The sequence below is a fragment of the Erinaceus europaeus genome, chromosome 2, assembly GCF_950295315.1.
Source record: "Erinaceus europaeus chromosome 2, mEriEur2.1, whole genome shotgun sequence".
Classification (NCBI taxonomy): Eukaryota; Metazoa; Chordata; class Mammalia; order Eulipotyphla; family Erinaceidae; genus Erinaceus; species Erinaceus europaeus.
Genome location: NC_080163.1, coordinates 6018076 through 6044558, shown reverse-complemented (window position 1 = coordinate 6044558; position 26483 = coordinate 6018076). Strand labels below are relative to the sequence as shown.

Sequence of the window (26483 nt, the reverse complement as noted above, 5' to 3'; positions counted from 1 at the left end):
AGGCTCTGGGTTCTCAGAGTGGACCTGTGTGTCACTGGACCCACAGGATCACCCAGCACCTCAGCGATGTCCCGGTGTCCCTGTGAGAAGCCCTTGTCCCTGTCACTGGAGCAGCAGCTCCCCTGCGGAGAGGGAGCCCCTCTGTCCCAGGGGGCCACGTCTTGGCCCTGCTCCCTCACTGGGCTCTGGTGCTTCCAGTTGCATTTCTCGGGTCAGTCCTGTTGGTGTGCATTGAGCTCTGGGATGTGCAGATGTGTGGGTGGTGACCAGGCAGGGAGACATCAGCACTGGTGTATTCAAGGTTTACTCAGAATGCTCCTCCTCTCTCTCTCTCTCTCTTCTTTCTCTCAAATTCTCTATTTCACTTTCTCTCTTTGCCTTCTAAGATTCCACCACCAAACCTGATCTCATTTAATTGTTTACTTTTTATTTTTGAATAGTGATTAATAGTATATTAGAAATTATAGGTTTTTAGCCAATGGACCACAAAAAAGGGGAGCAGGAATAGCTATGCTTATATCTGACATGATAGATTTAAAATAAAAAATTTAAAAGATAGGGATGGACATTACTTAGTGCTCAGAGGATCAGTCAATCAAGAGGACTTAGTGATTATCAACATCTATGCACCCAAGGAGAGGCCATCTAAGTACATCAAGCATCTACTGAAAGAGCTACAGCTTCATATTATCAGCATTGGATGCATTGGATGGACCTTCCCATGGTGCATCCCATGAGTACCCATTCATTGGGGAAACTGACAATCCTTCCTAGCCGACTGAATCCACATGGATCCCAGTCACTTTCAAAGCCAGAAACAAGCAACTCCTGACAGCTTTCAAGCTGTTGGTCCTAATCTTTGAGTCCTCCAACTTAATGTTGAGGGGCTGTCCTTTGCCAAATGCGTTCTTATTGGTCAATTGGAGATACAGCATCAGGCAGATGTCATTTGCCTACAAGAAACACATATAGTAGTCAATGAAGGTGCTCGATTCACCATCAGTGGATTCGATTTAATATGCTATAATCTCCATCCTAAACATGGCCAAGCCATCTACGCCAAATCATATCTTTTACCACATTTACCACACGGCCTCTTTGACCTTCTACGACTCCATTACTATTGGAACTATTCAGCTCGTCAACGTATATAAGCCTCCCAGTGCCTCATGGGATAATGAGGTCCTGCGTTGCCGGGAGCCAAAACCTTAGCTAAGTCTCTCACATAACCAGTGAATGGACATTCTGATCATTGTAACTGTGATTACCATCTAACTGTTTGGAAAGTTGCTCACCCACCTCCTTCCCCCCACTACCTTAGCAGAACTTCCTCATGGTGTGTGCTTAAAATGCAGCTGTAAAATAAAATTTTCAGAGCTTGATCAGAAACCTGTCTTGTTCTCGTTCTTCGTGCCTCTTGTCCCCTCCATTCTCTCGCCCCCTACCCTAGGTTTCCGTCGATAACCCCGCAGGCCCTTTTTGGGTCTGGGGTCTGAGAGAACGTCGCTCCCCGATGGTCGACCAAGGAGCATAGGACCACCACTTCAGAGAAGGAGTGAGTGAAGGTTCACATAGGATCGCCGCTTTAGCCCAGAGTGAGTGAAGATCCGCGTGGTGATCACCGCAGATTCGCCCATCTGTGAGATTGATCCGTTTTAAGGTAAGAAAGAGCGACGCAATTATGGGACAAGCATTGAGCAAGCATGACTTATTTCTTAGGGGCCTCAAAGAGTCCCTCAAGACACGAGGAACAAGGATCTCAAAAAGTTTTTCGATTTTGTGAATGATGTTTGTCCATAGTTTCCCTTAGAAGGGAATACTGATGAAAAAAGATGGGCCAGAGTAGGAAACTGTTTAAGAGATAACCTTCTGTTTGTGAGTCTGTCTCTATTCCCATGCCTAATTCAGGAGACCCCATCCCTGAGGCTCCTGCTAAGTCTCCTCTGGTTAAGATTTACCCCTTTGACAACCTTAAGACCCCCCGCCAAAGATGGGCCTGATGATAGTCTTTCTCCTGAAGAGGCTTTATCCCTTGATGAACTATGGCCAAATACCATAGTCCTGACTGGCCACCCCTTTGCTCTTCTTTGTCCAGACCGCCTCCCTATGCCACCACCCCTCCGTTTTGTGCTCCGGTCCTCGACTTGGCCGACACCACCAAGGCTAAAACTCAACTAGCACAAAAAACAGCTTCCCTTAGAAAATTAGTAGAAGAAAAAGGAGACAATTTACAATTAGTTAAAGAACTGTGGGCTCTTGATTTGGCATTATCTTAAAACTAGCCAGCAAAAAAAAAAAAAAAAAAAAGATCCAGGTTTTTCCCTCTGGCTACCACCAGAGCTCTAACTTAAAAACTATTAATCAGAGATCCAGTACACACTTTTGATAGAAATTTAATGATTTGTTTCTTTAAAACTCTAAAAATGTACCTTAGCCCAGAAAAAAGAATTTCAAAGATTTTTCTCTGCGCGGTAAACTAAGCCCACCTGTTCTGTCCGTGCAGCCAATCATGGCACAGAGCTACTGCTCCACAGATTGGCAAATTCAGTCAATCATTCCCCTAAGCCACAAAGGCCCCTCCTGGTGGGGGGTGTGTGTAGAGGATGGAGTTAAGAATCCAAAATCCAAAGCGGTTTTTCAAAGGGAAATATTTCTTTTCACCAAGAATGTCTGTTGTAAGTCTGTGTGTTAATCTTGTTTCCATTAATGTGTGTTAACTCCTAAGTAACTAAAGGTTGTTTTAAGTTTTAAATAAGATTCAGTTAAGCTAAATGTGGTTTTAAAGGTCCCGACTCATAGAGTTGGCACACCTTTACCAGAGTAAAATATAGGACAGTTTCGTCCTTCTGATAGCTAATATCAGCATCAATTCATTAGTTAAAAGATTTTCTGAGATCTCTAGGCATGGTAAAATGCCCCTGCAGTCTCTCTCCCTCTTGTGAGAATTGTAAATCTTACCAGCACCCCAATACCAACTGCCACTGTTTGTTAATTTGTTGATTCATGCTTGAAATGGCTTTCTAATAACCCAGTCAGTGTAGAGCAGTGGCCTTGCCAGGAAAAAAGGGTTAAATGTGGTATTCCTGGCCTGATAAAAATTTTTCATTTGGTAGATGTGATTCAACAAAATTATTTAGAATAAAATGGTCATCTAAAAGAAATGTTAACAGTAAAAATTTATTTTGAACATTTTCAGCTATGAGGTTTATCTTAGCTTTTTAAGTTACCTATCCAAATCAAAGTGAAATATCAATTAAGTTGTATACCCACCCTTGTTCATAGCTGCCCTAAGGGTGTGATAGCTTTGTGATAAGCAAAGATCCTAACAAAGTTTAACATTTTACTTAAAATTGTTTAAGTGAATTAAAAAAAAAGTTTTTAAAATACTTTCTCAACTAAACAGGCAAAACTGGCTTGGGTTAGTAAAAGATAACACAATGGTTATGTTAGTTATCTAACGCCAGAGGCTTTTGCTCTGATAAATGAGGTTTAATTTAAATAAGGTATGTAAAAAAATTTTTTTTTCCAAATAAAACTTATCAAATAAATATGGGGCGGCCTAATGTAGAGCTGTATAGATGTTTTAGCTAACCTTTTTACATTTTATTCAAGAAGTATGCCCCTGGTTTCCCTGAAAAAGAACTCTAGATATTAAAACATGAGAGACTAGGTAAAAAGTTAAGAGAGTTTTATGTCTGATATAGACAAAAATGTTCCAGTTAAAACTTTTATTTTAAAACTTGCTAAGAGATTTTTAAATCCTACTCACGAGTTAGTTACTTTTGCTTTTACAGTGACTTACTCCTTCTAATAAAGTTGTTACTGAGATAACTCCCCTATTTAAAAAAAGCTACAAAAATTATCAAATAATTGGTTTTTGAGAGTACATATTCTACATGTCAAACTTTAATCAGTTCTTTTAGAGAGCAAAAAATTATCTGGCTTGTTTTAAGACACTGTCAGAGGTTTGTTCTTAATAAATTAAGGTAATACATGGTGCTTCTGTCTGATAGATTTGTTTTGGCAAATCCTGATTTAACAAAATTAGTACTTTGAACAATTAAGCTATGAGGTTTTATTTTAGCCTTTTAAGTTGCCATATTAGAGTTCTAAAGAGCAAAATCTATTAAGAGTTTTGTATCTATGCTTACTCATGATAGCCTTGTGATGAGTAAAGATCTTAATAAACTAAGTTATAATAGTATGCTTAAACTGTCTAGTCAGTTTAAAATAATGCTAAAAAATGGTAAACATTTTATCATGTCAACACATTAGGTATTGACTTTCTATAACATATTGGTATATTTTAATAAAGAGCCTTCTAAAATCATATGAAAGAACTGAAGCTAATTCTAACCATTAGATCATCAATTAACTTAGTACAAGTTCTCTCCCTAAGTATAATTATAGGTACATCTGCACATGAAGAAGTGACTGATCATATGGTAAGATTTAAAACTAAACATTTTAAATTTTTTATTTATGGGTGTGTGGTGATCTCCTAAAGTCACTCATATCCTAAAATTTTTCTCATTTTTTTACAAGCCTCTTAAAATTTTAATGCTTGACCTGCCATAGTGAGAGCACTTTACTGGCTCCTGCATTGTTTAATTAAGATCCTGCTATTCAGACTTTTAAGATTAATCCCCATTGATAAAAGTCAATGCTCTCTGGCAGATTGATGTAATTCACCTGCCCATGTTTAGTAAACAAAAACATTTTTTTTTCTCAGTTGATACCTTTTCTAAATTTATGTGGGCTACAGCTCAAACAAGAAAAAGCTCAAAAACCTTAGGAGTCATATGCTCTGTTTTGCTTCAATAGACATCCAATCCATGTATTTTTGTTTCCTTTAGAACATTAAAAGCTCAAAAAATAAAGAAAGAAAGAAGGGGAATGCACCCCCCAATATTCAGTTGGCTAAAGAGTCAATGAAGTAATTATACTAAGCCTTTTTAATATTTACAAAAATTTGAATTGTCCATTTATTATATCTCATTGACAAAGCCACCCACTCTCCCAGCCATAGAGACAGACATATTCTTTTTCTTCTGTTTTTCAACACTGGATGTCCATGTTTTGTTTTCCTTTTATTATGGTGGATGACATTATTGATCTTGCAAAATTCACAGTCCCTGTTGGCAAGTCCTTACCACAAAGGACGCCATGGCAGTATATAGTCCAGCTAACCTGACCAGCCTATCCAAGTCTTCTCTTTCTGCTGACCTACCACTGCTGACTTCATCCTTACATGTTTATTGACTGCTCACTTTTCTCAAAATATTCCTCATGTTCAAGGAACCTTACCTAATGTGTATGCACCTCCTCTGTGTTTTGGTACAACACCCCCCTATATTTTCATGTCAATTTTTCTCTACCTGGTCCTTGCCTCCTAGTTTTGCTTGTTCCACAGCTGACCCTCTATGAAGAAGAAGAATTTCATCAGCTGGCGCTGACCCACCGGAGGACCAGACGTGCTGTTTCTTCCCCTGGACATCACATCCACTGACTGCTTCCCTTAGACTTGCTGGTGGCGAGCTAGGACATTTTGATGCCCCTTATGGGACCCCTGATTAGTCTTTTGTTAATGATTACCTTGGGACCCTTTATTTTTAATAATATTATTGGCTTTATAAAACAACAAATTGACTCCTTGGCATCGAAACCCTTACAAATATATTACCACAGACTTGATTTGGCTGACAGAGGCTTGGCTGAACCTGAGGGTGACACACCTCTTTTAGGAGCTGCATAAAACTCAGATTTATGCACGCCAGCCTTGGCATGGCGTGGGCACCGGTAAGGGGTGCAGGGCTAAGCACTGCAGGGGGAGGACCCTATAGTCCGCCTCTGAGTCCCCCGTGAAGCAAACCTGATTTGCATGGAGGTTGCTGTCAGTCATCAGAACTCTTCGCCATGAGTTTTTCCCACCTTAGAAATAGTGGCTCTTCCTTCTCTCCCAAAAAAGACACCAAGAGCCGTATAAGATGCGGGAAGATCAGTTCTATATTTACCCGGGAGAAATCAGGTCAATACTTCTCCCCTCTGGTTAATGCCTGCTTATCTCTTGATAAGATTCCTAGCTTTTACCCTCAATTGCCGCCTCACTTAAATTGTAAAAAGGGAGGACATGCCGGGAGCCAAAACTTAGCTAAGTCTCTCACATAACCGGTGAACGGACATTCTGATCATTGTAACTGCGATTACCATCTAACTGTTTGGAAAGTTGCTCACCCACCTCCTTCCCCCCACTACCTTAGCAAAACTTCCTCATGGTGTGTGCTTAAAACGCGGCTGTAAAATAAAAAATTTCAGAGTTTGATCAGAAAACTGTCTTGCTCTCATTCTTCATGCCTCTTGTCCCCTCCATTCTCTCGCCCCCTACCCTAGGTTTCCGTCGATAACCCCACAGGCCGGGGCACTGCGTAGCCCAAATCACCCAGCCGTTTACGTTGGAGACTTTAATAGTCATCACCAAGACTGGGGATATTCCTCCACTTGTGCTGACAGCTCTATCTTAGCCGACAGGGCTTCAGCGAATGATCTCTCCCTATTATACGATCCCAAACAGCCAGGCTCTTTTCACAGTGCTAGATGGAATAAAGACTCATCACCTGACCTGTGCTGGATTAGCACAGTCAACGGCCAAGCCTTTCCCGCTATGAGACAAGTTCTCAAGGACTTCCCGCACAGTCATCACCGCCCAGCTATCATCCACATTGGTCTCCAGCTCCCACTGATTCTGTGCTCAGAGAAACTAAGATGGAACTTTCAGAAAGCAAACTGGCATCTGTTCAGTGATCTTACCAACAAATCTATTCCTGCAATTCCAATTAACTCTATCCCCTCTGAAGATTCCTACAGGCGCTTCCACCAAGCCATCTTCAAAGCAGCTTCCCAAGCTATTCCTCGTGGGAGACGTGCTAACTATACGCCTTGTCTTGATGCTGAATGTGAGCAACTACAAAAGCAGTATGATGAGTCGGGCGACCCAGATGTGGCTGACCATCTCATTGCCTCCCTGGATGCAGCAAGCCAAGCCCGCTGGCAACAACTCACGGAAAGTCTGAACTTCACCCACTCAAGTAGTGTTGGTATGCATGAGACCCCTTCTGTTTCATTTGGTTTAAATACCCCCTGCTTAACACTATTCTATTTACATAACCACTTCATTCTATTTACATAACCGCTGTTAACAAGCACCTCCCTCCAGGGCATTGGTTCAATCCCCACTGTTTCATGATGTTTTTGCTCCACCCCCCCTCCTTGTCACACCCTGATCCCTTCTTTATTACACCCTGATTTTCACCAGTCACTTTTCTCTCCACCCTCTCTATGTCATATCCTGTTTCCACCCTACTTGGCAAGTATATATAAAGACAGCATTGTGAGTTTTATGGTACTGTACTTTGAGTTTAACTTAGCTCGTCTTAGATTGTGCTGCGTCCTGCATGAATAAAGAGATACTGCCTACAGCTCAACCATGAGTCCCTGGTCATCTGTTACCCGCCCGTGAAGCTAGCCCAGCGAAAACAACCTAACCCGTCGAAAACAACAAAGTAGGAAGGCCTGGAAGCTTCTTCATAGTCTGGGTGCCGGTAGCCAACCCTCTCCCATCTCCCATCCTCCCATATATCCAAACTCAGTGGACAGTCACCTAACTCAAGTTGGACGTGCTAAGATCGACCCAGTCTGGAAAAGAGAAATTTCCCATGAGTGGTCATGCCACTTCTGTTTATCTTGTCCATCTTCAAAACTCTCTCCCTTTACACTGTCTGAACTGGAAGATGCTTTGAAGAGGGTTAAACCAGGAACGGCTGCTGGCTATGATAACATCACCCCAGAACTCATTCTTAATTTGGGCCCCGCGGCAAAGAAGTGGCTCACTTCATTCCTGTCCCACATCTTGGAATCCGAATCTATGCCCAAAATTTGGCGTCGTGCGAAGATAATAGCAGTTTTGAAACCAAGAAAGACCCAACACTGGCCGACAGCTATAGACCAATTTCTCTCCTCTCCGTGTGTTACAAACTCCTTGAGAGGCTGCTTCTGTCATGTATTTCTCCTCTCACAGAGAAATTCCTATCACCTGCCCAAGCTGGTTTCCGCCCAGGAAGATCTACCTGCGAACAAGTCCTGGCCCTCTCAACTTACATTGAAAATGGATTCCAGAAGAATTTAAAGATGGGTGTTATGGTTACTCCTCCCCCTTCCCATTCTCACGAAAGCTACTCCTAATAAAGCCCTTCTTCTTCGGCACCTCACTCTCCAGCGCTCCACTCGGGTGTTCAGACACAGGAAAGGTTACTGCGTGAGGCAGCCATTTTTGCTACCTCCCCGTGGCCCAACCTGCTTCTCTAGCACCCAACTCTGAGGTGCCAGCGCAAATAAAGATTTGTGTTTCCTCTTCGCTCCGATCCCCTCTCTCTCTTCTCTGCGGCCAGCGCTCAACAAGATCTGGCACAACAACATCTGGCGCCCGACGTGCCCCACACTCATGCCCAGCCTGAGGTCCAGAAAAGCCGCCCAGACACAGGTAAGTGGCATCCACCTGCCTCTGTGGCCCTGCGTTTCCCTCCACCATGGGATTTTTTCCGTTTTATGAGGTGTCCCAGACATTCTATCCTTCTCTCCTGGGACAGGCTTTTGATCTCAGAGACACTTTAATTTTCGCTACACCGTGGATTTTCATGGCTATATTTACTATTCTCAGGATATGTACAAGGCCTCCTGCCAAAAGGTTAAGTGACCTTGAGGCTGAGATACAGGAATTAAAGGATATTAGCTTAAGACTTAAATGCCTTAAGCAATCTGCAGTCACCCCCCCAAACTGCTTTGGTTTCTCCTGCGGCAGCTTCCGCTTCCACGACCCCTCCCCCCACTGCCCCTGGAGACACGTGTCTGCTTTCTTCTTCAGCGGCTTCTGCTCCTTTGATCCCTCCCCCAGCTGTCCCCACAGACACGTGTTCAGTCGCTCCTTTGACCCCTGCCCCAGCTGTCCCCACAGACACGGGTTCAGTTTCTCTTGCTGCGGCTTCCGCTTCTTTGACTCCTCCCCCTGCTGACACCTCATCATTACGAGACCTTGTGGGTGAGATACGAGAGTTAAAGGATATTTTTTCAGCATTTAGGGACCTTAAACCATTTGAAGTCCACCCCAAGAGCTCCATCCCCATAGATAAGTGTTCAGTTTCCCCTGCCACTACAGCACCTTCCACTTCCGTAGATCTCTCCCCAGTGTCATCGAACCAAATCCACACCTTCCCTGTAAATGTGGCCCCAAGTAGACAAAATCCTCAGGTGTGGCATCCATACTCCTCCAAAGAGCTCAGGGAACTCAGACAAGCCGTGAAGGAGGACGAAATTCATGCTCCATAGGCCAAATCCATTTTAAGGAGTTTTTACCAGCACCTTAACACCCCCCAGGACTGGAAAGACCTGGTTTGTGCTGCACTCCCAGACCCCCTCTACCTACAGTGGACAGCATACTTCCGTGATGAATGCTCTAGACAATCTCAGGAAAATAGTAACAAACAGATAGCATGGAATTTTGATGCATTGTTTGGAGCAGGAGAGTTTGAATCTGGAACTCAGCAGGCAGAAGCTAAGTTTCCAACTGGTTATTTTGAACAGGTATGCATCTGCACAACACAAGCATGGGAAAGGGTGACCCCAACCAATGTAGATTCCTCAGTCCCTATTAACTCTCTTCGCCAAAACACTGATGAAATCTTAAAATTTCATCTCAACAGTGAGGCAAACCTTAGAGAGAAAGGTTTATAATCCTGAAATCCTCTCTTTCCTCCTGCGTTCTATTGTCTGAGATGGCATAATACCACAATTCCATCAGGCATGCCTTAGTCTTAAACACCTACACCCAGATAATTGGATTTTAGTGACACAGGAACTTACATCAGGCAATTATGGGGCACCCTCTATGATACAGGTTTATGCAGTTACCCCATGTAATCAAAACAGGGCCTGCTTTCAGTGCAGTCGCCAAGGGCATTGGTGTAACCAATGTCCAGATAAGCTGCGACCACACCTTCAGTTAGAGCTACCATGCCTCCAGTCAGGGCAATCCCGCCTCCAGTCAGGGCAACCCCGCCTCCAATCAGGACAACCCCGCCTTCAGTCAGGGAGCCAGAAGCCACATACGGTCTGTCCAAGATGTCGTAAAGGGTTTCACTGGAAGAGAGATTATTGGTCAAATTTTCACAAATATGGCACGCCTCTGAATGGTACAAATTCGGGGCCTGAGATTTTGTGGACCACTCCTCTTTTAGAACGAGGTCACCCTTCTATGACAGTAAGGATTGGCAATATTCCTTTTAAATGTTTGATTGACACAGGAGCAGAAAAGACGATTTTAAGGCAAGCAGAGGTTCCCTAATATTTGGAACTCCTCCCTGGTCCCAGTATACATGGAGTAGGAGGGGTGACCCCATCATTTTGCACATGAGATTCGCTCATGTGGGAAGACCCGGAAGGTTCTACCGGACACTTCCGCCCTTTGGTAACTAATATTAGCACCAACCTACTGGGCAGGAATCTTTTAGAATGTCTTGATATTAGGATATCCACAGATGCCTCTGCAGAGCGTAACACCCGCTCCCTCGAGACCATATCTAATCAGCACCCCCAATATTAAATGCCACTGTTCGTAGCCAAACACCCTGCTTAAACTGGCTTTCTAATGAGCCTGTCTGCGTGGAACAGTAGCCTTTACCTAGAGATAAACTAGAAATTTTAAAAGAGCTCATCTGAGAGCAGTTGTCCTTGGGACACATTCGTCATTCTCAAAGCCCATGGAATGTCTTTGTGATTAAAAAGAGCTCGGGAAAATGGCGCCTCCTCCAAGATCTCCATGTGGTTAATAAAACCATGCAGGTCTGGGGCTCCCCCCAAAGGGGTTTTCCTCTTGCTTCTGCAATTCCCACTGGAATTCCAATCATAGCTATTGATATACAAGATTGTTTTTTCTCTATTCCCTTGCATCCACAAGATTGTAAACGTTTTGCCTTCTCTGTTCCTTCTATTAATAATGCCATTCCTGCTGACAGATTTGAATGGGTGGTGCTGCCCCAGGGCATGGCCAGTAGTCCTACAATTTGTCAAGAGGCTGTTAAATCTGCCCTTTTTCCATATATCCATAAGGGCCTTAATGTTTTTCATTACATGGATGACGTATTAATATGGGGAAAATCAGATACAGATCTCTATGCCTTACGTGATTTTCTCATTCCTGCATTAAAGAAAACAGGCCTTAATGTAGCCCCTGAGAAGATACAGCTAATTCCTCCAATACCTTTTTTAGGTTCAGAGATTTCTCTAACGCCAATTCGTCCCTTATAACCTAGTGTTGCTTTTCCTTCTAACCTCACTCTTGCTTCTTTACAAAGTTTTCTTGGAAATTTAAATTGGCTTAGGCAGTATCTCTATCTGCCTACAAGATGCCTCCAACCACAGTTTGACCTGTTGAAAGGAAACAAACAGCCCTCCTCAAAACGTAAGTTAACTCCCCAGGCCTCCTCAGCACTGGAAAGGGTTAACCAGGCCCTCCAGGACATGCATCTTGTTCGATTCTCCCCCTCCTCTCCGGTAAACCTTCTAATCTTCAACTCCACCCCCACAGTAGTAGGGGCACTGTGGCAAGACCATGGGGTTCTTGAGTGGCTTCACACACCAGCAGGAGGATTTCCAAGACTCCTCATTGAGATAGGTGCGTTAGCATTCATGGTTCGCCAAGGGAGAAATCTGTCTGTGCAGGTCTTAGGGAAAGAACCGGATTTAATTATTCTGCCCTTTTCTCTCACAGATACAGAGTGGCTCATATGCATCATTCCCACTTTTCCATAAGCTTCGTGGGGTTTCCAGGACAAATAGATAACCATTTTCCTTCTAATAAATTGATAGATTCTTTACCTCTTTTGCCTCTACTAGCACCTAAACTTTTCTCTCGAGATCCCATCCCTTCTGCTCCTACAGTCTTCACTGATGATGGAAAAAAGGGAGCTGCTGCCCTCATATATTACCTGGACAAACAACCCCCTAAACCTCTCTTTACTGAGCTTCCTGAGAATTCCCCTCAGTACAAAGAACTTTATGCTGTTTTACTTGCATTAAAAGTTGTACCAGAATCCTTCAACCTTTTTTCTGACAGTGTGTATACTGTTAACTTACTTCCATGGCTTGTTCGTTCCTATGTGAAAACTGATGACAACCCACTTTCCCCTCTCTTGATTCAAATCGCATCTATGCTCTCTTCTCGAACCCAACCACTACATATTCAGCACCTTCGTTCCCACAGCCCTCTTCCTGGTGCCCTGTCTGAAGGGAATGCTGCATCTGACCGCCTTGCCTCCACAGGAACTTTCCCAGTCTCTGTCTCTGATCCTGCTGATTTCCATTCTCTAACCTATTAATCTTAAAGGCCTTCGAGCTCGATTTCCTGATGTTCCTTTACCACAGTTAAAACATATCCTTGCTACATGCTCTTCCTGTGCAAGTCTCATAAAAACACCTGATATTCAGGCTCTTGGTGTTAACCCCTGAAGCTTAAAAGCCAATGCTCTTTGGCTAATTGATGTCACCCACATACCAAACTTTGGCAAACAAAAATATGTGTTTGTCTCAATTGATACCTTTTCTAAATTTATGTGGGCAACAGCTCAGACAGGAGAAAGCTCTATAAAGCTTATAAGCCTTATGCTCTCCTGTTTTTCTGTGATGGGCTTACATCTTCAACTGAAAACTGACAATAGTCCTGCGTTTACCAGCAAACAATTTAAAGATTTTTGTTCCCTCTGGAACATTACTCATACCACAGGCATTCCCTATAATCCACTGTGACAAGGCATTGTCGAGAGGGCCCATCAAACCGTTAAGGCTCAATTAAATAAAGATAAAGGAGGAATGTACCCCCCCAATATCCAGCTAGCAAAAGCCTTAACTACGTTAAGTCTCTTTAATATTTACAATAACTCGGACTTAGCTCCTATTATTCTTCACTGGCAAACACCATCTACTCTCCCATCTATTAAGGTCAAATGGAAAGACCCACTTGATAAAATTTGGAAAGGGCTTGACCCTCTATTGACCATGGGAAGAGGTTTTGCATGCATTTTCCCACACAATTACTCTAAACCTGTCTGGGTTCCTGCCTGCCATGTCCAACAATACCCTCATGATGGCACTGTTATCCCTGAAGAACAAGAAATACAAGAGGACTAGCCGCAGGATAAATCCCAGGATCCATAATATGACATGGCAGAACCTACAAAAGTTGGCTCACAGAACCCTCTCTCCTACCCCTTCCCTGAATGTCTTATGTTATGACTGGCCAGTTGTGTTTTGTGAGTGAGTGTGTTGAATGACCAAAAATTTTTGTATGACCCATCTGCTGAGAATACTCTAAATGTTAAAACCATTGTCACTAACATGCGTTAACTCTCTAAGTAACCTGAGTCTGTTTATAGTCCAAAGTCAATTGTAGTAAACCTCTAACTTGTTCCAAGTTTTATTTTTTTCACAAGTAAGCGATTACAGCTATCAAGCTTTCATAAGAGAAGTCATCTGTTCATATGGTAAGGTATTAAACTGTAAGAAGTTCCTCCATATCCAACCTATGTGAATTAAGAACATTCACATTTTCTTGTACATTTAACTGGTGTATTTTGTCTTTCCACCATAGGCCTGCCTTTGTCAGCCAACAATTTAAAGATGTTTCCCTTTATATCATCACCCATGCCACAGACATCCTTTACTACCCCCAAAGACAAATGGCTATTCCCCTGGACATCACATCCACTGACTGCTTCCCTTAGACTTAAGATATGATCCCACCTCTTCATACCAATGGATACATTCCCCCTTCCTTACCTGTCTACCCTTAGTTGTGGGACCCTAGTTTGTTTTACTTCTGCTCACAATAGGTCCTATAATTCTTTTTTACAAAAAACATTTTAATTTATTCATTAATGAGAAAGAGAGAAGGAAAGAGAAAGAACCAGATATCTTTCTGGTACATGTGCTGCCAGGGATCGAACTTGGGACCTCATGCTTGAGAGTCTAACACCTTATCCACTGTGACACCTCCCAGACCACGGCCCTATAATTCTTAACAAGATCATGGCCTTTTTGCGGCAACAGATTGATGCCATAAAGATGAAACCTGTACAAACTCACTATCATAGGCTGGACATGGCAGAACATTGAGTTGCTGTGGAGGATTTGCCCCCCTCCATCAGAACGTCCACAATGTAGAGGGGTGGCTAGCCAATGACGGGTAAGAGGAAACTAGCGCTATCCAGTCAACCTAAGACAGGGCACGTGGTACTACTGGGCAAAAATGACCAGGTGTTCCAATGACGAGTAAGACGGAAGGCTGATATCCAACCTAAGACAGGCACAGTCCATCCTGCCACAAAACAAAGTCCGCCAAACATCAAAATATGATATAAGACAGGGGGACATGTGGGGAGCCACATGTGCCCTCAAGGTTGCTATTGGCATGGCCATAGAGTTTATGTTAAAAGATAGTTCCTGGGAATCGTGCGGTGGCACAGCGGGTTTAGCACAGGTGGTGCTAAGGGCAAGAACTGGCTTGAAGATCCCAGCTTGAGCCCCCGGCTCCTCACCTGCAGGGGAATCACTTCACGGGCAGTGAAGCAGGTCTACAGGTGTTTTTCTCTCCCCCTGTCTTCCCCTCCTCTCTCCATTTCTCTCTGTTCTATCCAACAACCACAATATCAGCAATAACAACAATATAATTACAACAATAAAACAACTAGGGCAACAAAAGGCAAGATACAAAAAAAAAGGATAAGATAGTTCCCGCTTCCCCACACCTTAGAGTCTTTGTTAAAAGATAAGTTCTTTTTCCCCATGAATATATAATAATAAATGAATAGGAAAGATACATCCCTCAATACTCAGTTGGCTAAGGCACCAAACCTCTTTTTCTATAAAGCATTCAAATCAGATGCCCTGCTAACCACGAGAAGCAGATTGTTTGTGTTTCTTCCACAGGAATCCCGGAAAAAAACATCTGGACCCCTGCACACCCTGACATCACCCACTAGATGGCACAACTACAGTGGCACCACCCCCCAAAACCCTAGATGTCACCTGACTCGATCTGAAGAACCTGATTCACAGACTCCAAGGACAGAACTTTTTTACCATCTGTCTGCCTTTCCTGCTTCTGCTTTGCCTGTCATGTTTTGGTGGTTCCAGCTCACAGTCTACAGAAAAGCGGAATTCCGGAGGCTGACCTTCCTCATGCAGCATTTCATCCCCTGCCATTTCTCCCCCTAGTCGCCTACTTTGGACTGAGACTTCTATTGGACTTGCTGGTATACCCTTTGGACACTTTAGACAATTTTACAGCAGCTTCCTTCCCTTCACGTTGCTGGTTTTTCATAGACTGACCCTGAGTAGTTCATAGACTTTAAACACTGTTGCCCTGGGCATTAGATAAAAAGAAAGGGGGAGATGCTGGGATATTGTGCCAATGCAGTCACATCTGCCATGTTGTCCCCTCAGGCTACTGCTAGTTCCCGTGAGAGTTGGGACATTCTCGGAGTGCCTGTTCAGCCATGTTGTGCCCTCAGGGCATTGTCTATATCCCCGCGATATTTGGAGTGCTTTGGTTACTCCCCCCCCCATTCTCACGAGAGTTATTATCCTATCCTGCAGTGCTATGGTTACTCCTCCCCCTTCCCATTCTCATGAAAGCTACTCCTATAAAAGCGCTTCTTCTTCCGCACCTCACTCTCTTGCCAGTGCTCCACTCCGGTGTTCAGACACAGGAAAGGTTACTGCGTGAGGCGGCCATTTTTGCTACCTCCACGTGGCCCAACCTGCTTCTCTAGCACCCAACTCTGAGGTGCCAGCGCAAATAAAGATTTGTGTTTCCTCTTCGCTCCAGACCCCCTCTCTCTCTTCTCTGTGGCCCGCACACAACAACACACGTGGGGCCAGGGTTGCCACCTTCTCAGCCCTGGAGACTCCAGTCTCCCTGCTGATGCCAAGCACAGGAGTCTGCTCACACAGCCCCCTGACTGAGGCCAAGGCCTCTGGGTCCTGGCAGTGACCCCCTGCAGGCTGAGTCACCCATCAGCCCCACCTCTCAGAGCTGCTGTGGTGTTGGCCCCTCCTCACACTGAGGCCTCTTCAGATCCAGGCAGCAGGGCCCATCAGAGAACATCTGAGGCTGAACACAAATTCAAGCACACAGGAGATACTCAGAGCAGAGCCACTGCAGGAGGGAGGGAGGGAGGAGGGGGGGACACTTCCCCTCTCAGCACCCTTCCTGCCCCTGCAAATCATGGTGACAACGCTCTGAGTTGTGGGACGAGGTGTCTTTCCTGAGAGAGGAAGACGTGGGCCCAGAAGTAGCTTTCTGGAGGCAGTGAAGTCATGGGGAGGGACACCTAGTGCAAGAGGGTGAGAGGAAGCGTCGGCCTGAAGCACAATGGACAGATGCCTCCTCACGGCTGAGGAGGGTTTTGGTGTGTGTGTGGGGTAGACCCCGGGCTGTGCACTACCCAGAGCTAGGTGCCACCTTACTGGACACTATGTCTCGGCCTCTCTCTCCCTCACCAGGCCCTGCACCCAGGCCTAGGGAATTCCCACCAGCAGAGAAATGCCAGAACTGCTCCGCTGTCTTGTCCAGACCCAGTTGACAGAGAACAAGACGTGATTCCCCTCCCTTCCATTCCCCTCCCTTCCATCCCCTTCCCTTTCCTTCTTTTCCCTCCTTTTCCTTTCTCTTCCCTTTCTTCACCTTTTCTTTGTCCATAGGCTTTTTTTTATGGCCAGGCCATGGTGCACCTGGTTACCTGCATATAATACTATGCACAAACCCATGAGTTCCTGGGTTCTCTTCCCTGAACCCCACCTGCAGTGAGGCTACATCAAAAGTGGTGAAGCAGGTCTACAGGTTTCTATCTTTGTCTCTGTTCTTCTCTCTCCATCTCTATCTCCCCCTCCTCTTTGTATTCCTCTCTATCATATTGAATTAAATGAAAAAGGATTTTTAAAAAAAGGAAAAATGGCCACTATTTTTCCGGTGGATTCCTAGTGCGAACACTGAGCACAAGTGACAACCCTGAAGGCAAAAACAAACAATGGTTCAGGGCTGCTGCCAGTGACACAGGGCAGTGCAGAGGGAGAAGTGTCTGGTCCCTGTTCCCAGGAATTCCCATCAGCCACAGTGAGATAAGCAGAGAAACACACCCAGGTGTGGAGGCAGAAAGGCCCTGTGGCTCCTGAGGCCCCCCACCCCCTTGAGGTGACGCCATGCCTGCACTACATGACTCGAGGTCTTTCTCTTTAATATTGTGTTTTTTATTAGGATAGACAGAGAGGACTTGAGAGGGGAAGGGGAGGTAGGCAGAGAGAGACACCTGCATCCCTGATTCAGTGTGTGTGATTTCCCTGCCGCAGGTGTAGGCCGGGGGCTTGAACCCGGGTCCCTGGGCACTGTAATGTGTGCACTGTACCAGGTGTTCCCCACCCGGCCAAGTCAGTGACTTCAACATGAGGTGTGAAGATAGCAGGAGGTGCACAGACCTGGGGGCCAGCTGTTTCTGCCTCCAGAGCCTCAGGCTCTTCCATCTCACATATGCTGGTCCCTGCCTGCCAGGGGCACTGTGCCCAGGAAGCCCACCTGACCCTGAGGTTGACAGGTGCTGCTCTCTCCCTGGGGCTTTGCTGTGTCTCCACCCCACACCATAGCCCTGCTCACAGACCCCTGAGTGTCAGCGTGGGGAAGGAAGGAGAAGGCGGCCATCTCTCCCTGACTGTGTCCTCTAGCCTGGCCCTCACACAGGGCTCTGAGCCTACATGAGTCCACCACTACCTGCAGACTTTTCCTTCTTTCTTTCCTCTGTATAGACAGTGAGAGACAGAATGAGAGAGGGGGAGAGAGGAGGAGAGACATCAGACAGCGACCGTCTCTGCACAGGCTTCCCCCCTGCAGGCTCTGACTCATGGTGGCCATGCTGGGCCGGGTCTGCTGCAGGGTCACATGCAGCTCCAAGGGTCACTGGATGTTGGCCCCTGTGGTCCATTTCCACTGTCACGTCCTGAAAGGATCATGTGTTCTAGGATTCTCCACACTAGATGGCACCTGGGTCCCCCGGGGGTCCCTTCTGCAGGTGGCGGCACCCTGGGTGCTCCTCTGGCTGTGCCGAGCCTCCCACAGCAGGACCCCGAGGGCCAGCAGCACCAGGGCAGCCACGCCCATCCGGATCACGTTCTCCACCCTGTGGTCCTGGGGCTGAGGGGCTGCCACTGTGGACACAGCAGTGTGGTCTTCAAGGGGAGAGACTGGAATTGTGGACACAGAGGACATGGGGTCAGGGGAGGTCAGTGTCACCCAGTCCCTGACATCACCCAGGCGCCTCCTCCCCTGACAGGATGGGACCCTCTGCCCAGCTCCAGCCCTGACCCTCCTCACCATTCTCAGAGCTGGGCTTGTTCCGTATGGGGCTGGGGGGATCAGCTGCTCCTGGAATCACAGACAAGGAGAGACACAGGGGTTCACATTCCTGACGTCTGTCCTGGACCCTGTTCTAACTCCTGCACTTCTCCGGATAGTGCCATCCCTGGGTGACCCTCCTCTGCTCCAGGAGGACCCCTCAATAATTCTCAGTCCTCCCTGGATTCAAATCTAGAGCTTGCTTCTGAGCACATCCCAGACGGTGAACTGTCCCTCAGCAGAGAAATGCCTGCGCCCTGGCTGTGCTCTGCCGGGAACACGGGGCAGTGAGCTGACTGTCAGGACAGGAGTCTGATGCTGATTCCCAGCTGAGCACTCGCTCCAGGGGGAGGGCTGGGCTGAGGGGCCCAGTGTCAGGAGCACAGGGGCTGAAGTCAGGCTGGGCCCCTTCTCTCCACTCCAGACAGCTCCCTCCCTCTCTCCCTCAGCTCTGCATTTTCATCACCTGGGGTCCAGCATTAACTCATTCCTTCATTCATTCAATCATTCCTCACTCATTCATCCACTCATTCATGCTTACAGGGCATCACACCCTGTCTGCACACATCTCTCTCCTGCCTGAGCTGTGAGCTCACTGGGACATCACCTGGCCTCTGCTCCCTGTGGGGACTCTGTGGGTCTCTGTGCAGGTCAGCTGTGAGCACTGCCCTGTGAGCTCCCACTTGGGGACCACAGCCCAGATGAGTCCTGAGCACCAGGAGCTGAACAGGAGCCCACTCGGCCCCAGATTATGGTAAAGATTCTGGGGAGAAGGTCTGACTCTCCCTGCAGACACACCCCTGTACTCAGCCCTCCCTCTTTATCTCCAATGAGACCCAGGCATGAGCAGGGGTGGCTCTCAGTAGACCACAGGGGTCACCTCACTGATAATGACTCATATTCCCGAGGTAGAACCTGATCTGCAGGAAGGACCAGGCAGGGCCTCACCTAAGACCAGGAGCTGCAGGGGGTCACTGGGGGGTGACCATTTGTGGGGCCTGTCACTGTAATAGCCATGGCATCTGAATGTCCCCCTGTGGCTGGGGGTCACAGGGCCCACACGGAACAGGGCCTGGACCTGCCCACCGGGGTGTGGCTGTGTGTCCAGGGTCCAGGGGGACGTGTCTTCTCCTTGCTGAGTCAGAACCATCCTGTCAAATCTCTGCTGTGAGGCACACTGGAGGGTCACGGTCCCTCCTGGAGTCACCACAGGGCTCGGCAGGGCTGACAGGGAGGGTTTGTTGTAGTATCCTAGGAGAGCAGGAGGCAGCATGGGAAATAGGGTCCCCCTGCTGCCCAGGGCTGGTGTGATGGCATGCCCTGAGGGCAGAAGCTGAGCTGGGCCCCTGAGTGAGTCTCACCTATCACCAGCAGCTGCAGGGAGTCACTGGGCTCGGAGCAGTCAGGGGGGCTGAGATAGCGGCAGCTGTAGTTCCCTGTGTGTTCATCTTTCATGTTCATAGAGAAGTGAACTTTGTCCCCAGGCTCCCGCGGCCTCTGTCTGTCCCAGGGGGCTGTTGCACCTTCTTTATAGAGATGGAACTCCTGGGCCCCCGGGACCCCCTGACACCAAAGGGTCACAGGGCTCCCCCTGAATAGTACAAGGCCTGGCTCAGCCCAGATGGTGGGTTTAGGGAGGGTCCCTGGAAGGAAGTAAGAAGTGGAGTCACAGCACAGTCCCACCCCAGGCCCCAGCTCTCAGCCCTGGACACTCCAACATCCCTCCCTTGCAGTCAGTCCAGATCTGCCCTTCCCTATTCCCAGGGCCTAGGGGCCACTGCCTGCAGTGAGGGTCCTGAGAGCCTGGGGACAGACTCACTTGCCTGCACAAGGGCCCTGGGGCCCACATGCAGCTATGAAAGAGAGTTCCTGTGAGAGGGGTATCCTGAGTCCTGAGACAAGCCTCCCCCACACACAGCCCCTGAGTCCTGGGCCCCTGACCCAGCAGGCCTGTCTGTGGGGTCCCTCCCAGACTGGGGTGTCCCCCTGGTCCATCTCACCCAGGCAGAACAGGGAAACCCAGGTGCTCTTGCCCAGCCTCCTTCCTGGAGCTCCCCTAAGAGCAAAGACCCCAGTAATCTATGTGGGGCCTCAGATCATGGAGGGAGCAGGAGGAGACCCTCACCTGGGACCAGGAGCTGCAGGGGATCACTGGGGGGTGACCACACCTGGGGTCTGTCACTGTAATAGCCATGGCATCTGAAGGTCCCCCTGTGGTTAGGGCTCATGGTGCCCACACGGAACAGGGCCTGGACCTGCCCACTGGGGTGTGGCTGTGTGTCCAGGGTCCAGGGGGATGTGTCTTCTCCTTGCTGAGTCAGAACCATCCTGTCAAACCCCTGCCCTGAGGCACACTGGAAGGTCATGGTCCCTCCTGGGCTCACCACAGGGCTCGGCAGGGCTGACAGGGAAGGTGTGAGGTAGGATCCTAGGAGAGGAGGAGGCGGCATGGGAAATGGGGTCCCCCTGCTCCCCAGGGCTGGTGTGATGGGGCCTCGTGAGAGCAGAGCCCCTTCCTGAGGGAGAACCTGAGCTGGGACGCCTGAGTGAGTCTCACCTGTCATCACCACCAGCTCCAGCGGGTCACTGGGCTCTGACAGGCCAGTGGGGCTGACACAGTAACAGATGTATCTGCCTGCATGGAGATCTAGCACATTGGTGATGGAGAACTTGGCCTTGTCTCCAGGCTCCAATGGCCTTGGTATGTTCCAGGCCTCTGTGCTTCTGTCTTTATAGAAACTGCAGCTCTGGGCCCCCAGAGTCCCCTGACACCAGAGGGTCACGGGGCTCCCCCAGGGGACCACAGGGCCTGGATCAGCCCAGAGGATGGGCTTGGGGAGAGTTCCTGGAAAGAAATCAGAGATAGGGTCACAGCACAGTCCCACCCCCAGACCTCTCAGCCCAGGACTGCTGGGGAATTATGCAGATGCAGTCACATCTGCCAAGCTGGCCCCTCAGGCTAGTGCCAGTTCCCACGAGAGTTGGGACGTTCTCGGAGTGCCTTTCCCAACCATTCCTGTCCCGGCTCATCACTCCCGGTTTTTGCCCTATAAAGCCCTTCTCCCTTCACCCCTCACCCCTCTTGCCCGTTTTTCACATTAGTGATTAGACGCAAGGGAGGGTGGTCTGGGAGGCAGCCATTTTTGCTACCTCCACATGGCCTGAACCACTGCGCTCTCACCCAACTCTGAGGTGCCTGTGGGAATAAAGATGTGTGTTCCCTCTTTGCTCTGGATCTCCCCTCTCTCTTCTCCACAGTGCAGCCTGACACAAGACCCTCCCTGATCTCCCCCCACATCCCCATCAGCTCAGATCTGCTCCTCTCCATCCCCAGGGCCAGGAGTCCCCTGTCCTCAGTGAGGGGTTCAGGGAGCCTGGGGACAGACTCACCTGCCTGCACACAGGTCCTGGGGCCCACACTCAGCCCTGGAAGAAAGTCTCTGTAAGAGGGGTGTCCTGAGTCCTGAGCACCAGCCCTCCCCCACACACCCCATGAGTCCTGGGGCCCTGACCCAGCAGGCCTGGCTGTGGGGTCCCTCCCAGACTGGGGTGTCCCCCCTGGTCCATCTCACCCAGGCAGAGCAGGGCTGTGAGGGTGGGGGTCATGGTGTGTCCTCCTCTGAGCCCAGAGTCCCCTCTGAGAGCGGCAGGATGGACAGACACACAGTATGGTCTCTCAGGGCTGGACCTCCCTGTCACAAGGTTGTCACGTCAGCACCCCCACAGGAAGGGGAACTGCCCCCCATAGAAGGCTCACCCTCATTTGCTAAGAGAGCAGCCAGCCCTAGTGCCTCTCCCAAGGATCCCATCCCCTTAGCTGACCCCCAGACCCTTGGACCCTCCCATGGCCAGTGACCCCCACTCCCCCCAGCTGTGAGGGTTCTCAGGATGCTGCCTGCAGGCTCAGATCTGCAGACTCGGCTCGCAGATTACTGTGCTGTCAGCTCAGGTCCCTGTGGTCTGGGCACCCAGAAGAGCCAGGCAGAGAGGGAAGGAAGCAGAGCCCAGAGCGTGGGCTTTCTCCCCACCACGCCCGCATGGACTTCTCTGTTTGGGCAGCTGACTCCTCCTCCCTCTGTGAGCAGCCCCGGCCCTCCTGTCCCTCAGTCCCGTCTCCTGGCAGAGCTCCCCGTCCTGTGCCCCTCTGCCTCCTCTGCAGGGACAGTTAGGGGCTGGGATTTAGGGTGAAGTGGCTGATTCTCACACAAAGTCGGATGTGGGTGCAAATCTGTGGTGTGCTGCAGCCTCAGTTCAGGGCAGAAGGAAGGCAGACATCACATCCAGACTGTGGGAGGGAAGAACCGGTTTAATCCAGATCTCTCACAGCCCGTGTTTCCTAATGCCAACAGCCTGACTGCTCCGTGTTCTCAGTGACAGTTCCCGGGATTTGGGACCCAGATGATCTCCCAGAACCTACTGAACGTGAGGCTTTAGCAGCCACCCTAAAGGCTCAGTACAGGAGTGTCCCAAGTTGGGGTCCCAGGGGCCACCAGGGTCAGGGAAGCAAAGGCATCCTGGGGAGAGTCCATCCAAAGTCCCTGGGTGGTCAGATCCCTGAGGTGCAGGGCAAGTGCACAGTCCCGGGAGTCTGTCCTCCCTCGGGCCTCTTCACAGCTGTGTCCTGAGTTCTTTACAGGCTGTTGAGTCTGTTGGAACAGCAGGACCCCAAGCACCACCAGTACCAAAGCGGCCACAGCCATGCGGACAGCATTCTCCACAATGTGATCTGTGAGGCCAGGGATGAAGGTGATGTCACAGGGGTCTGAGTATCAGCTCCCTGGAGCCGGGATCCACCTGGGACACCCACGCTGCACAGGTGTTTCTGCTGAATCCTGGGCCCAGCTGAGGGCTGCTGTTCTCTCTCCCCTCAGGGCATGGGGCAGGGGCCTCACCTGAGACCAGGAGCTGCAGGGGGCAGCAGGTGGGGGGCGCTGCTGAGGGAGCTGTACCACCTGTAGCTGCCCCCCTGTTCCTGGGTCACGGCACTGAAGGTGAAGTTGGCCCAAGAGGGGGCAGCTAAGTCTCTGAGATGCAGGAGCTGCATGGGAGCAGAGGATCCCTCCTTGGACAGCGGGAAGGTGTCAGAGTTGCACTGAAGGGTCACATCCCCTCTCCAGGGCATCCAGGATCCCAGCAGGGCTGACAGGGTGGGCCTGCTGTTTGTGCCTGGGGGAGGCTTGTGGGGGTCACAGCAGCCTCCACCCCAGAGACCCTGTCTGGGGGCCCTCATCCTCCAAGGACCCTGCTGTGGCCCTCCCAGCCCCAAGCCCCTCTGGGGTACCCCCTCTCCACCCCTCCTCCCTGTCCCAGCCTCCTCCCAGCACCCCTCCCTGCACCATCACCCAAGGGTAGCGAGGCCCAGCACCAGGACATCTAGGGGTTCTCTGGGGACCAACCACATGTGGGCCAGGCTGTGTTCCCCCAGACACCAGTTCCAGCACCTATGGGGATTGTTGACAGGGCCCTGAGGGAAGTCAAGGCTGTGCTGCCCATCCAGCCGCTGAGGGACCCAAGAACCCTCTTCCCTGGCCAGGGCAAATCTGTCAAAGCCGGCCTGGGAGTGACACTGCAGGGTCAAGCTGTCACCAGTCAGCACCAGCTGGCCTGGCTGGGCCACCAGGGATGGTGCCTAGAACCCGCCTGGGGACAGACAAACACACAGAACTCACCTCATGCCCAAGGGGCTCGGGGTCCTCACTGCTCCCCCAGTTTCATCTGGGCCTCTGACCCCAGGAGGTCACCCCCAACTATCCCTGAGGCCCACTGGGCACATGGTTTATGGAGTCATCCCACCACCCCCAGGACCAACTGAGTGCAGGGTTTAGGGCACCTGGAGGGACAGGACAAGCAGGGCTCCTCACCTGTGACCCCGAGATGCAGGGGGTCACTGGGCTCTGACCACTGCTGGGGGTAGGAGCTGGAGGAGCCGTAGCACCTGTAGGTGCCCCTGTGGGAGGCGTTCACGGGGCCCACAGGGAAGAGGACCTGGGGTCTCTCAAAAGAGGGTCTCTGTTCCATGTGGAGGGGCGGGTCAGCGCCATCCTCCTTCAGAAGGTGGAAAGTGCCCGATGCTGTCTCTGAGCTGCAGGAGAGGGTCACCCTCCCTCCTGCCTCCACCACAGGGCTCCGCTGGGCTGAGAGGGAGGGTGGGGGGAACACTCCTGAGGGAGAAGAGGAGCTGTGTTAGGGGGCCGTCACCCCAACACCCCAGGCTGCACTGTGGGCTGAGGCCCCTGAGCCCACACTCTGCCCCTCTCCTGTGAGGAGGAGCCCCCGTGGGGAGGGCCCTGGGTCCCCTCTCACCTGTCACCACCAGGGCCAGGGGCTCACTGCACTCTGAGGAGGAGGTGGGGCTGAGGGCCACACTGGTACAGCCCCCCATAATGTGAGACTACAGGCTCAAAGACAAACCCGGTCTTGTTTGAGGATTCCTGCAGGACGTCATTCTCCCAGTCCACAGAGACGTTCCCTTTATACAGACGGAGGCCACCAGCCTGCAGGGACCCCTCACACCACAGGGTCACCCGGCTCCCCTTGGGGACCATGGCGCCTGGCTCTGCCCAGATGGAGAGTTTGGAGAGGGTCCCTGGGGAGGAGTCAGAGCTGACAGTCAGGGCTGCCTCTGCCTCCGTTTCCCCAGCTGTCCTCTGGCTCCTCCCACAAGGGAACCTCCCCACCCCCACTGTGCCCATCTCCCAGGGTTTCTGGGCTGAGGCTGAGGAGTGGGGGGACTCACCTGCCTGGACCTGGTCCCACAGCCCCCTACACAGCCCAGGAAGAGAGTCCCTATGAGACCCTCACCCACCCACCCATCACACACAGCAGCTCCAGGCCTGGTCTGGGCCCTGAGCGTGGGGTCCCCTCTGGGATGAGCACACCCCCTCCCAGAAGGCCTGCCCCCACTGAGTCGGGGGTCCCTCAGGGACAGGACCTGGGAGGGAGGGGACCCCTCCTCTGTCCCCAAGCTCACCCAGGCAGAGAAGGGCAGTGAGGGTCCAGCTGGGGCTGCCTCCCATGGCCCTCACTGTGGTGTGTGCTTGTATCCAGGTGCACAACTGCCTGGCCCCCGATTTATTCTTTAGAATCTCTATGGGGGATTCATGGTTCCCAGTCAGCAGCGTGCTGTACAGTACAATAGTTTGTACCTGCAGGACATTTCCCACTGTCCACATATCTGCTCACCCCCACGAGGTCCTCCGTCATGTTCCAGGGCCTGACCCCCCCAAACCCAGGGACTTTGACACTGGGACAAACGGCCTTTCTCCACTTGCTCCGACATCTCCCAGCACTGGGGCCGGGGCTCCTTCAGCCTCACTTGACCTGCCGGCTTCCCGCCTGCCCCTTCAGGTCTCTGGCAGAGCCCAGCACCTTTGCTGACAGAAACCAGCTGCGAGGCCTCTCGTGGTTCATGGCGGGCTGGGGAGATCAGGGGGCCCTGATGCCCCTTTTGCATCAGCTTCTTTCATTTTATTTTATCGTCATTATTTTCCCCAGAGCCCTGCTCAGCTCTGGCTTCTGGTGGTGCAGGGGATAGAAGCTGGGACCTGGGAGCCTCAGGCAGGAGAGTCTGTTTGCAGAAGCCCTGTGCTGCCTGCCCCACCGGCACCAGCTTCTTGTACCGCGGAATAAAGCCAAAAGCTCGGTGTGAGAGAGCAAGACGGGCAGGCAGCTCCCTGCAGACAGACGCCCCAGATTTATTTTATTTATCATTTTATTTTATTTTATTTCGTAAATATATTTCCCCAAGTGGACTGTTGCTGCGTGTGAGGGGCACTACAAACCCTCCTCTCAAGGTGACCTTTCTTGTCTTTCCTTCCTTCTGTTTTATGTGACAGGACAGAGAGCCGCTGAGAGGGGAGGGAGACAGTGCCCAGGAGCCAGAGGAGCAGCGCCGCCGCCCGGCCTCCCTGGGACTCAGGTCCTGAGCTGAGTGTCCGTGTGTCCTCGGCGCTCTCCAGCTCTGACGGCCCCCGGTGGAGGCTCCTCAGCGCGGTGC

At 50.0% G+C, this 26483-nt stretch overlaps 2 protein-coding genes across 4 annotated transcripts in view; both read right to left on the bottom strand.

The window, feature by feature from the left end:
• LOC107523543 (leukocyte immunoglobulin-like receptor subfamily A member 5) overlaps positions 1–22167 on the bottom strand; it is a 77736-nt gene extending 55569 nt beyond the window's left edge. The window contains exons 1-6 of one of the 3 annotated variants that reach the window (XM_060175693.1): positions 22060–22167; positions 21878–21913; positions 21045–21332; positions 19436–19738; positions 18467–18517; positions 18137–18336 (exon numbers count right to left, since the gene is read on the bottom strand). In XM_060175693.1, the coding sequence (XP_060031676.1) occupies positions 18137–18336; positions 18467–18517; positions 19436–19738; positions 21045–21332; positions 21878–21913; positions 22060–22093 (912 nt within the window). In that variant the 5' untranslated portion in view covers positions 22094–22167. Of the gene's footprint in view, positions 1–18136; positions 18337–18466; positions 18518–19435; positions 19739–19848; positions 20131–20612; positions 20912–21044; positions 21333–21877; positions 21914–22059 lie in introns of those variants that run through there. The other 2 variants (XM_060175679.1, XM_060175686.1) reach the window with 2 other exon arrangements.
• A 1874-nt stretch (positions 22168–24041) lies between these two features.
• On the bottom strand, positions 24042–25260 carry LOC132533690 (killer cell immunoglobulin-like receptor 3DS1). Its single transcript, XM_060175740.1, has 4 exons — positions 25224–25260; positions 24791–25073; positions 24349–24648; positions 24042–24127 (listed from the first exon to the last, which is right to left on the bottom strand). Exons 2-4 carry the CDS (start codon positions 24867–24869, stop codon positions 24117–24119), a joined length of 390 nt encoding a protein of 129 aa, XP_060031723.1. The 5' UTR covers positions 24870–25073; positions 25224–25260; the 3' UTR covers positions 24042–24116.
• Positions 25261–26483: the final 1223 nt, after the last annotated feature.

What these genes read in the sequence shown, in the direction of transcription:
- LOC132533690 (XM_060175740.1), bottom strand. Translation starts at nt 24,869, where the DNA reads ATGGGGGGCTGTACCAGTGTGGCCCTCAGCCCCACCTCCTCCTCAGAG. An exon ending in CCTGGCCCTGGTGGTGACAG is followed by an intron (nt 24,649 to 24,790) that starts GTGAGAGGGGAC and finishes CTTCTCCCTCAG; the next exon opens with GAGTGTTCCCCCCACCCTCC.